General features: G+C 36.5%; 1 protein-coding gene across 4 annotated transcripts in view; it reads left to right on the forward strand.

Annotated features, from left to right (window-relative positions):
* LOC585374 (phospholipid scramblase 2) overlaps positions 1-12,848 on the forward strand; it is a 36,803-nt gene that overhangs the window by 14,471 nt on the left and 9,484 nt on the right. For 2 of the 4 annotated variants that reach the window (XR_973837.2, XM_003727680.3), the window contains exons 4-7: positions 3,728-3,805; positions 4,187-4,316; positions 5,274-5,448; positions 6,003-6,164. Coding sequence is in view for 3 of the 4 variants with exons in the window: in XM_003727680.3 (XP_003727728.1) it covers positions 3,728-3,805; positions 4,187-4,316; positions 5,274-5,448; positions 6,003-6,164 (545 nt within the window). In the remaining variant the exon portion in view is untranslated. Of the gene's footprint in view, positions 1-3,727; positions 3,806-4,186; positions 4,317-5,273; positions 5,449-6,002; positions 6,165-9,188; positions 9,745-9,961; positions 10,440-12,848 lie in introns of those variants that run through there. The other 2 variants (XM_003727678.3, XM_030982317.1) reach the window with 2 other exon arrangements.

Here is a 12,848-nt window from a genome sequence, read left to right on the forward strand (position 1 = left end):
GGGGGTGGCGGGCCTACCTTTGAACCCTTGTATTTCGGGACCTAATGGGTCAATCTTCACAAAATTTGTATTGTTAGAAAGGGTATTCAATAAGGATTCCAAATCTGCGGCCATTTTGAAAATTCATACATGTTGGGGTACTTTGACCTCTTGACCTAAGATTTGACCTTGAAATTGACCTTGTGGATCGCGTGACCTTGACAATATTTTTCATGAAATGTAATCTCTGACATGTTCACTAAAACATATAAAAGTTTTAGAGATATAGTATTTTTTGTTTAGGAGCAATAAGGATTGAAAGTATCCATACTTACAGATATTCACGATAAACCCTATTATAATGTATACAATACATGCAATATGCACAGTACAACCAGGGAGGTGAGACTTTAAATGGAGATTCCGTCTCGAAAGAATTTCCCAAGGGAAAGATATTCAAGATTAACTTGGCTTAACAACAAGTAATTTAACCCTCTTCAGCCATCAAATCCATCAACAGCCGCCCTTATCAGACCACAGATGCCCTCTGGCGATCCAAATGTTACGAAGTGTTACGCAACGCGGCCTGCTTCCCTAAGCTCTCCAAACACTTGGTCATAAAAAAAAGGCTTTGAAGCCATGCGAGTCACCGAGAAAATGACGTCATACTCATTGAAGATGTATATAGCTATAACAGACAAAAATACAAAATCGACAACTTATGGCACAAGGCAACCTTCTACTGGTTATCAAATGCTTTCGCTGTGCTCGGATAACTCTTCTGAAGACGTAGCCATCTGAACCAGCGAAATCGACCAAGGAAATCGTGAGTTAGAGTGAATACAAGTTTCTCATCATCATCACATTCTCTTCTAATTATTGACATTTTCCGAAAGTTTCCGAAATTTTTACATAGCTAGGAAGGTAGTCCATAAGTTTATCTCTTAAAATAACTAAATGAAACTGTGTTGTATATTTGCGCATTTGGTTTAATGAGGGTTAGAAGTTGTCAATTCATCACCACTTTTCACCCCGAGTACGGGCCGGCGAGGCGAAAGCCGCCGTGCTCGCTGGGCTGTACATGCTGGATGTTGTTGGTGGAAACACACATAGCTGCATTACTACCCTGGCCATGTATTCAAAGTTGTGCTATTGATTCTCAACATTTCAAACACCACTGTACAAAACTCAACTGATTTCATTCAAAGGCAGTACTATAGTGACGATTGATGACACCTAAAGAGCATTAAAATACAATTTGTTCAACTTTCTGATGTTAGAAAGAATAATTTAAAAATTAAAATTGTGAGTCTACTGTCAAACTTGCCGATCAACCGCATCGGGATGATTATGTGCATTATTTTGTACTGTATGTTGTGAGTGTATTGACTATTCATGTATTTAAATGCTGCCTATTTACATGGAGCGGCCTACGCATTCACGATGAAACCATTTAACCGTACATTCTGGTTCGCTGCAACGAATAAGATTTTCCGTTGATGGAATTTCACACGTGCATAACTTGTATTGGTCTCCAACTTCCCATACAAGAATCAAATCTTCCTCAAAATCAGTCAGAAAGTCTAAATCGTCGCCTACCAAATACTCTTCCCTACTGTACGGCCGCCATTTTTGTCGATAGCAGCCGATGTGTATTTCCAACAATGCATTTCGCGAGCCCTATGTCACTCAGTTTCGGGAGTGAGATTTACGAGCTGTGCGGTCCGGGTGGGGGATTAAGGGGATTATGATAGGGGGAAAAAAGACTTTCGGTGCAACGGACTGCTTCAAAGGGCCCTCTTAGATGCGGAATCCATTTAACTCACATGCCCTGGTACAACATACATCTTCCACATGCTATTTTGTTCTAGGCATATCCATCCTAAATGTCAGCAGTACTTGAATAGAAATAAAATGACAAGTTCATATAGGCCTAAAGGGTTAACAGGATGTATGGCTTTAGGCCTCTGAGTCGTTTCTAGGATAATTACCCCCCTGGAAAATTAACCCCCAGGAAATGTCCCCCCCCCCCCCTGCCGAGGACAATTACCCGCCGAGGACTATCACACCCAGAGGACAATTACCTCCTAGGACAATCTGTCCCCCCGAGGACAATTACCCCCCGGACAATTACCCCCCCCCCCCCCCCCCCCCTATACGTTAAAGGGGAAGTCCATCCTGCTAATAAGTTGGTTTAATCAAAGCAGATTTGTTTGGGGGGAGGTAACTATCCTTGAGGGGTGATTTTTCAGGGGGGGGGGGGGGTAATTGTCCTTGGGGGGGGGGGACAGATTGTCCTAGGAGGCAATTTTCTGGGGTTAATTGTGCTCCGGTGTGATAGTCCTCGGGGGGGGGGGGGGTTAATTTTCCAGGGGGGAATTATCCTAGAACCGACTCAGAGGCCTAAAGCCATACATCCTGTTAACCCTTTAGGCCTATATGAACTTGTCATTTTATTTCTATTCAAGTACTGCTGACATTTAGAATGGATTTGACTAGAACAAAAAAGCATGTGGAAGATGTATGTTGTACTGTGCATATTGCATGTATTGTATACATTATAATAGGGTTTATTGTGATATATCGAAGTATGGATACTTTAAATCCTTATTGCTCCTAAACAAAAAATATTATATCTCTGAAACTTTTATATGTTTTAGTGAACATGTCAGAGATTACATTTCATGAAAAATGTTGTCAAGGTCACGTGATCCACAAGGTCAATTTCAAGGTCAAATCTTAGGTCAAGAGGTCAAAGTACCCCAACATGTACAAATTTTCAAAATGGCCGCAGATTTTGAATCCTTATTGAATACCCTTTCCAACAATACAAATTTTGTGAAGATTGACCCATTAGGTCCCGAGATACAAGGATTCAAAGGTAGGCCCGCCACCCCTATTTTTGCAAAAATCTCAAAATTTGGTGGGCCGTATCTCCCGAACCCCCCACCCAATTGACCTAAAATTTGGGATTTGGTGCTGTGAGATCACACTCAACAAGTACACTAAGTTTCATCAAAATCAAAAATGGTCGGGTTCAGATTTTCAGATTTTTTGGGTGATTTGACATGGAATGACCCTGGAGCTCCTTGTAAACAAACGGGGTCAGTGGCATGGGCTTTATTGAGTGTGGATGAGGGAACTTTGATTGCTGCTCGACAGCTGCACACCATCAATATCATTTTACATTTAATCATTGAGGTATTGTGATAGGGAATAACTCTATATAAATGTGCATGTTGTAGTAATTAACTGCTGTAGATAAATCACAACCTATTGTAGGACTTCATGCTGTGGTGCTCTTGTATTTGCAAAATCAAAGTTTTCTTGATTATAAATCAATATAAGTGAGGCACATGTGGAAAATGAATACAAGAACCCCCAACTCCTTTTTTCTTCTTCTAAAGCATTAATTCCTGGTTGAATGACCTATAACCCCCCTCCCTTTTTAATAGGAAATGTATCCATAGTGCCACTGAAAATATTTACTTTCATAATTCATGTTACTTTCAGAATAGAGAAGCTGCATATACACTGTACTTGTACATGAATGTGTAGGAGGGGGCAGTTTTTGAATTATGGTCCAAGACTCCAAGCGACATTTATTTTTAATTCACAACGTGGCAAAATAGAAATATCAACAAATGAGACCACACTTCCTGTACTAACATTCTTTCAAATTCAGGAAAAAATGTTTAAGAACCATAGAAATGATTGGAGTACTTCATTTTTCTCAATTCCATTTCAGCTTTCACTGGTTTTGAAACGGCAAACAAGTATGAGATCAAAAACACGGTTGGACAGCAAGTCTACTTTGCTGCAGAAGGTAGGTTATAAATGTGATTTGCTACATAATGATAATCACATGGTCTGCAGTCATTTGAATGATTATATATCGATAAAAAAAATACTATTCGTTTCATATGAAACTTGAATCTTTTCAAAACAATTGTATTATCACAGAGAAAAAAGTATTGGTCGTAGACTATTTGAGATCTCATCAATCCATTGTAATTCATTAATATAAGGATGTGTCTTCAATTAACTGTAAAGTAATATGGCGCCCATGTCTGCTCATGCACACTCTTGTAACCGTAAACGGGTGTATTGTAATGGAGAATGGTATGAATTGTAATTACAAGCATGTAAAGTGAACATGTCCATTGTATCTGTTATTTTGTAAATCTCTTTACTTTGGAACGTACAGACAGTGATTGCTGCACAAGGAATATGTGCGGAAAGACTCGTTGCTTTGACATGAAGATCCTTGACAACACGCAACGAGAGGTCATTCATGTAGAGCGCCCTCTTAGGTGTACGACCTGCTGGTGTCCATGGTAAGAAAAACATTCAAGCCCCACTGTCCTACTTGTAGCTACATGCTCCCTCTATATAGAAAACAATGCCTAATTGGTGACCAATGTTCCCCCATGATCCTCTTTTTGTTAATTGAGAGCTGAGTTGATGAGATAACCACCTGTCCAGTGACCTTGCAGGGCGGTCTTATCCCTCCTATAAACTAGTACAGATAGCTTTCAATGTACTTTATCGGTCAGACCTTCATACTAGCCGCAAATTAACCGGAGGGGGGGGGGGGTGTTTCATAAAGCTGTGCATAAAGTTACGAATGATTTTACAAATGAATTGAATATGAAGAGCCAAATGGGATGCCCAAAGTTTTTCCTGACATTTTTTTTAGAGCAAAGTGTGACTGTATTTTCCATAATCTCAATTAAGTTGTAGCCAAAAATCCACTTTGCATTCAAATGTTTTTGATAAAGTTAATCTACATCTGCATATTTCAACTTTAGCTTATGCAATTAAAAGGATTTGAGAATCCCATTCAGCTCTTAATATTCAAGTCATTCGTAAAGTCATGGCTTTTTATTGGTTTCATAGGTCTAGGAATTTTCAGTCAGTGTACATTATTTGAAAGAAAAATTTGGTATTAAGTTATGTGTACATGTTGTAGAAGAAAATATTTGGCAATTTTATCTGTTTCAAAGTGAAGCTTGATAATCCATCCATACATTATGTATGGGGGGTATGTTTAATAGTTAAATTTCACCTTTACGATATCTATAATTTTCCTGATTACCAGTACAGTTAGCTAGACCTTCGCAATTTCATGTAACTATTTTTGCATGCTGTATGAAATTTGAAACTTTCTTGAGGTGATGGGGAAGGGGGGGGGGATTTACATAAGTTTGCCTTTTTTTCATGTTTTTGTTTTTCTCACTATACCTCATAGACTATCATTTCTCCTACCGGTATTTGTTTTTCTCTGATTATAGTTGTCTGCAAACGCTGACAGTGAGCTCGCCACCAGGCACCGTGATTGGCTACGTCAACCAATCCTGGAGCCTCTGTTTCCCCAAGTTTGCCATCCAGAACGAGAACCATGAAACCATTCTGCGTATCGATGGACCCCTCTGCCAATGGAACTGCTGCGGAGATGTCGAATTCGATGTAAGTCTTTGCTATTTTCAGATGATGGTGTCGTGTAACTGGGCTTTCCTGGGTAGCGCACATCCAAGCTAACATTTTGTCACAAATTTGCTCTTGGCCAATCGAATGAAATCATTTCAGTAGCTTATATATAACAGTATAGTAAGTGTTTATTGATAACAAGTTTAATGAAACATGGTCCTGGGGGGTGTTTCACAAAGACTAAATAATTGTGATTTGTTTCCCCTTTAGTCTGTCCTTGCTTTTCTTTTTCCAAATGGAATTGAAATAAGAATAATGTTTGCATCAGTTTCTTGGTGATGTCTTCTGATGGAAGCCCTAGGAATAGGATGGGGAAGATCTCTGATCTTGGACAGTTTATTCCACCCCTTCTCCCACAGTGACTTGTCATGCTGTTTACTTTATTTTTTTGTATGAATTGTTTTTTCATTGTTGTAAATTTATTGCAATTTGGCTTCACTGCAGTGCTCTAAACAAAAACTAATTTAAAAGAAATAATTAACCATTTACTTATCTGTCTAAGGATGATTGATATATTCCTGATTTCTTTGCAGGTGATGTCTGCTGATGGAGGCTCTAAGGTGGGCAAGATCTCCAAGCAGTGGACCGGATTCATCAAGGAAGCTTTCACCGATGCGGATAACTTTGGTGTCTCCTTCCCAATGGATCTGGATGTCAGGATGAAGGCGGTGACTCTGGCTGCAACCTTCCTCATTGTAAGTCTCAAACTTTTATACATTTCATTCAGTCAATCTTGGAAAAAGAATTATTCATACTTGTCTTCTTCCCTTCACCTGTCTATAAAGGTCACCTATGGTCACTATCTGTCCATCATCAGGGCCACCTATACATGTAGTGGTCAGTTATCAGGCCCACCTATAAATGTAGTGGTCAGTGATCACCTAAATTGTCTCCTTATAGGGAGAACCTGTGTTGCAGAGCCTGTCCAGAAAGGATGAAAGCTGACTTGCCTGTCATCATTGTTATCGTTGCAATCCTGCCATTTCATACTTGTAGGTCGACAAATCAAACTTGGTGACCATCTCCCTTTAAAGACCACATATCTCTGTTGTTTTCTCCCTGAAGAAGATAACTGTGTTGTTGAACCTGTCTGTAAAGGTCACCTGACTGTAATGTCCGATGTTTTCCTTTTCCCTTGGGTGGCTCTAACAGACAATTTTGACTGTACTCTGTATAGTTTAACATATTGCTATGAGATACTTGTGTTTGGATGCAGACTTCAATGAGCTTCATAAAAAATAGTTCATGGAGATTTTTTGTCATGACAGGTTTCCTATTTTAGTATTCCTGAATGAGGAACCATTTTGGATGTTGTGATGTGTTCTGAAAAGTGATTTTTGATTGATTCTGTTGCGTTGCTATGATCAGAAATGGATAATGTTGAATTATGTCTGTTGAATTGTAAGCTGTGTGATTTCTCTTTTAATGACATTTTCCTTTTATTTCGTATATGATGTGTCGGTTGTGAATGCAAGTATGAGTTTGATTGAACTTTGAACTTTGACCTTGGGAGGAATGACGTATGAATCAGAGAATGACCATCTTTGCTGTTTTACTACAGTTGTCTTTATTGCATTTTTTTCCATCTTAACTGTAAACTAAAAGTATTAAGTAAAGCTAAAAGAGTTTCAATTGAAACCAAAAAAACACAACAAGAGATTTTAAATATACTCTTTGGCTTATAATTGTATTGGATGAACAGACATCAGAATTTTGGGCAGAGGAATAGAAGCAGACAGTAGCAGTGGCCTTTGTTATGTCTCTCATAAGCCGAGAGGCATTGCATGATAGCTGAATGCTACCCAGATTTGTCCCCCTTTTTATTGTTAGAAAAAACTTGCATGTCTTGTTTACTGCCTGTAAATAAGCATGAATGGAATGTAAATAATCGTATAATGAGACCACAAACGTATGATGGGGTCAATGTACTTTGACTAGCAGTATTGCTAAGGCTTTAAAGGTGCTGTTTGGTACTGTCACTGTTTCCTTGACAAATTCACTTTACATTTTAACATAAAGCCAAGATAGATTATCATTGGGCAAATAATTTATTTTTAAAAATTGAAATATATATATCATGGTATTATTATTTCTGAAATACATGTACCTACAATGTACATACTTGTATGTTCCTTTTACATGGCCTGAACAAATATGGCAAAGATTTGGAACTGTTGTGTTTAGGAATTTCTAAATGTTTTTCTCATTTCAAGGTATTGGTAGTTATGCTTTTTTTCTTTTTACTTGGAAATGTTACATAATAAATTGTAATGTTATGGTGATTTTAACCTCCTAAGATATTAAGAATTAAAATGAGTACTAAACATTGTGTCTCATGGATTTTTTTATATTTTTAATAAAAACATTTGCTCATGAATTTAATGCGAGTTCAGCTTTTTTCCTGTGCATATTCTCTTGTACCTTTAATATTTGTTTGGAGTTTAACCTCCTACTAAAAAGTTTTACTACCATACATTGTGTCTAATGGACTTTTTATGTGTCTCAAATCACAATTGATAATTATCCCCAAGACTTCATTTTCTTTGAAATATCATGTTATACGTTTAATATTTGTATTCATTTTAACCTCCTACTCAAGGTTAACTGCCATACATTGCGTCTATAAATGGACTTTATTGTATCTCAAATCACAATTGAAAATATCATGTGATACGTTTTTGTATTCACATTATAAAGGTTTACAAACATTCTATCTATTAACCAATTTTTTTTTGTATCTAAAATTCACATGTGATACCTATCCTCAAGCAATTCACTTTTCATTAATAGTGCAAATACTAAATTGATTTAACAGTTCTTTGATTTTCATCCTCTTGTTAGGATATCAAAGATTTGTACCATTCACTGTGTCACATATAATTGTTATGTATTAGTGTCATCACTTGATGTTACAATTTAGGGAATAGTTCTAACACATAAAAAGATCAAACAATTTAATTGTGATCTCTCTCTCATTCGTGTGAATCCTTCTCAATCCTTTTAGATCACTGTGAAATTGATATTCATGTTTTATAAACCTCTTTATCCCATCAGTATTGTGTTCTCTTAGAGGCTAAATGAGTCTAGTTCCCTTTATGAGACAAGCAATACCTATATATTTAATCATTACACTGCTTAGCCTCACCTACAAAAGGTTGGATGTTTGAATTATTATTAACATTATTGTTTTGGGGGGGGGGGGGTGGGGGCAATTATAATTGAGAAATTGTGAAAGGTTTTACTTGTGGTATAGTTTCAGTATTTCAAAGTATGATGTAAAGGTTAGTTTCCCATACCACACAATTTGTGACCTTGTCATTGATGGGTTTTAGAAGTGATCCAATTTGTGTGGTTATGCATCATCATAAACTTTAGTTATTGAATTTTGCTCATTTGAATACTACACATATATGAAATCACAATCAATACATCTGTGGATGTGGTATTATTTTCAGTTACTAGTCTTTTTCAATTGTAGGCTTAAATTTCAGTCCCATTTGACTGATATGATAGCAACTATAACTTATAATTATAACTATAACGACTATAACTACTATTGAACATGTATAGCTGATGTTGTCATTATCAATATTGGTCAAATAGGACTGGTCCGACTGGCCTTTTACTCATTTTGGACATAACCAAACTAATATAGCGCCAAATTCACCTGTATGTTTACTTTCATTCGTTTTTGTCTTTCCCACCCTCTCTCCACGCAGGATTTCATGTTCTTTGAGGATAAAGGAAAGAAAGCTGATTAGCATAAAGCGGGATTTTTTTTTTTTAATGTTGAGGAAAACGGAACAGAATCTTTGGAGGATGGATTGTGTTTTGAAGAAATAACAATGCATTTTGCAACATTTCACTTTTAACTTGGGTACTAGCTGCACAGTCCATGATTACATTATCATTACAAAGGGGGCATTATCGTAAAGGGGAATTAACAAGCTTTTCAATTATACCAAAGTTAAATATGATGGTATCAAGAGAAATATCAATGCTCAAACTAGAATTGGAGACCTTTTTTGAGGAGGTTATGATGGTTCATGCATGCTCTTTCAACTTGCTCTTTCAGTACAAATTCAAATGGTTACAGTTATTACTTTGTAGTTAGTCTTTTTTCTATCGTAGGCTTAATAATGGTCTGTCCTATTTGACTGATATGATAACAACTTTAACTATATACCTATAACTATAACTACAATTGTACATGAATAGCAGATTGCATCAGTTTCTGCAGTTTATTTGGAAAGGTGTTGGATATGCCACAGATCCAAGAAAGCTTACCGGTATGCTATAGTTTCCAACTTTTTATCCTACTTATCAAGGAACAACTTATAATTATTGTCATTATCAATGTCGGTCAAACAGGACTTGCGTTTTACTAGTTTTTGACGTGTTAACTAATACAGCACTGAATTCTGTTTGCCATCCACTTTCACGCGCTTTTGTCTTTCCCATCCTTCGTCCATTTTTCTTTTTCTTCACACAGGATTTCATGTTCTTTGAGGACAAAGGAAACAAAAAAGATGCGCCTAAAGTGGGATTCTTTTAAAAATGTTGAGAAAAACAGAACAGAATCTCACTGAACCTGACATCATTAAACCCTTTAAAAAGTACTGCAACTCAAGTTTGAGTGTTTATCTCTCTCATTAGTGTATTGCCAGACTTGATGTTGGTATCATTAAAAAGCCATGTTATTCCCATTTACAATTATGCCCATTTATCATGACTATCCCCATTTATCAAATGTGATATAGTAGCAAGAGAGAGATATCAATGCTCAAACTATAGAATTGCAGAACTTTTTTTTGAGGAGTTTATGATGGTTCATGCATGCTCTTTCAACACTCATTCACAGTACACATTCAAATGGTTACAGGTACTTTTGAAGATATTCCCTCGGTTTATTGCCATTTGGTCCATTGCCAATTTGTTGAGGGTCCGGATCACTTAAAGCCATACTGTACTAGAAGCACTGCAGCAAAATCCCCTCTACCGCCATCTCAGGTCAGCTGTAGCAGTATGGTACTGTAACTTACTACTTTCCTAGCTGCACTGTTGGTTCTCGCATCGAGTCCTCTGTCTGCAAAAGGGGGATTAGGTCTTGGGTTTAATACAAACTGTTGGACAGTTGACCATGAGATGGCGCTGTGCAATAAAGAGTATGCTAGGACAGAAAGTTCATCAGTGTAGTATCGCTCATGAACTACTGAATTGTTCTATTGGCATAGACTTAGTAAGAACCTGGTTTTCATAGGCAAGGGATTAATCCCTATATACCTGATGTACTACTTAAACTAGCTTAGTGTCTTGTTGTTACCCAGTTCGTCAGTTATTCACATGGTTTAATCTTGCAGTTTGCCCAATTTATATAGTTCAATTTGCCAATTATAAAATAATTACAAAAATATCTTTGGGTCTAATGACCAGTTTGGGTTTAACCACCAGTACCATTTGGGGATTGGTCTTTAAAGTAGGTCCTGCAGCAAAGTTCCTTATGGTCTTCAACCCCTTTGCCGGGGTTGATTTGCACCACATGGAAATTAGACCAATCATCGCTTAGGTCAAACACCAAATGGGAATTTCACTAGACTAAATAGATGATGGCCCAATTGGTTTACGGTAAGCATTATATGTCCTGACAATTGGATAAAGTGGGAGTAAATGTAGATGAAATGAGGATTCGATTTCATAGGGAATAGTTCAACTAGGCGTAGATATATAATGGGATCAGAGTAAAAGAGGGATTGGAGTAATTGGCATTGGACCAAATAGCAATTCGCCATTGTATGACTTCTGCCTGTTCCCATATAACCATTGTAACTAATGTATATTGGTGTATCACTGTATATCAGCTGTTGACTGTATTAATGTATGTTTGTGTCTGTTGGGTGATTTGCATGTCACACACTTTTCTCTCTTTCTTTTGATACTAAACTTTGAAATCATTCTTGACATATCATGATTCAGAAATACCGGTAGCATAAAAGATTTGCACGTTCCACACGATTTTGGTCCTGCATTTGCAATTTAGTGTTACACTGTATTGTATGATTCATTTTGTTTTGGAATTTTTCACAGAGTCTTTCTATTTTTTTTCCACCTGGGGAAATACGAACAAATATCATCCAGCTTCTAGAATATTTTTGTCACCAAATTTTGTTTGATGTGATTGAAGATGAATATCCACTATGTCAGATTGAGATTGTTCTTATGTGAAAGGTAATAATAATAATAATAAATGTAACATATGATACACGTAGCACAACTTATATAGCTACATGTAATATGAAGTCACATATACCATAAAGTACTTTCATTGTAGCTTAAATACATGTAGATCAACAGGCAAATCTATCACTAATTTCTGATTCTGCAAGGTATTTATAAATAATGCTTTTAAACTCTTTTTTTAATTTTACAAAATGTTCAATGGCACTGAAAGAGAAAACTTGTTAAAAATAGGCCAGTAAAGCTGAGGAGCCTCTCCAAAGTTTCTTCGTGAAATTTAGTCCAGTATACCATCATTATATTTCGTTCTATTACTAAAAGTATTATTTATGTAGGTTTCAAATTGAATAAGACCTGAAAAGCCAGATATATCCATGGGTTATGACCTGAAAATATTGTCTGAGTGAACCACAAATAGGTGATATTGTATTGGTCCAGTTTATTGCTAGGTCTAGACCATGGGTGGATGAAATTGTGGATTGTAGGGGTCATAAATGCATATATACCGGTGGTATTACTGAGAGGCTGAAGGGCATTAAACTTATTTATGTACATTAAACATGTACAGTATATTGAGTTAACACCAATCTCACTCCCACCAGATGATGTGCCCAAATTCATAAATTATCCATAAAGTATAGGCTGACAACAATGAATGTTACTGCATTTGGATTAAGTTTTGTATATTCAATATTCTTTGTTCAGTACAGTTTTTAAGATAGGGCAGAGATGCTGAAACATTTTAGCTGAATTTATAACTAGAGGCTTTTTTTAATTTCACCAATGGGCCACCAACGGCTTGAACTACATATATGTTTAATTTATATTTTTAAAGAGTATTTTATTTTAAAATGGCAGGTTGAGGTGGCTGTCATCATAAACTGGTATTTTACTAGCTGTCAATTGAGCATTTCATTTTTTTAATGAAGAAAGAGGGCATGAAATAGCACTGGTACATGAAAACTATGAACAAACGTGTTTCATACTAATTTCACTATGTTACAGAAAACTTGTATAAAAAGCTGTTAAGCGCAGGGGCATTATTGATTTTCTTATTGCTGAGTAAACAATTCATTTGAGAACAAATATTAAATCTAAAAACTGTCTACAGTTTAGGGAATAGCTCAATTTTGAAAGAAATCTAA

Source organism: Strongylocentrotus purpuratus, unplaced genomic scaffold (assembly GCF_000002235.5).
Source record: "Strongylocentrotus purpuratus isolate Spur 01 unplaced genomic scaffold, Spur_5.0 spur5_scaffold_12, whole genome shotgun sequence".
NCBI lineage: Eukaryota > Metazoa > Echinodermata > Echinoidea > Camarodonta > Strongylocentrotidae > Strongylocentrotus > Strongylocentrotus purpuratus.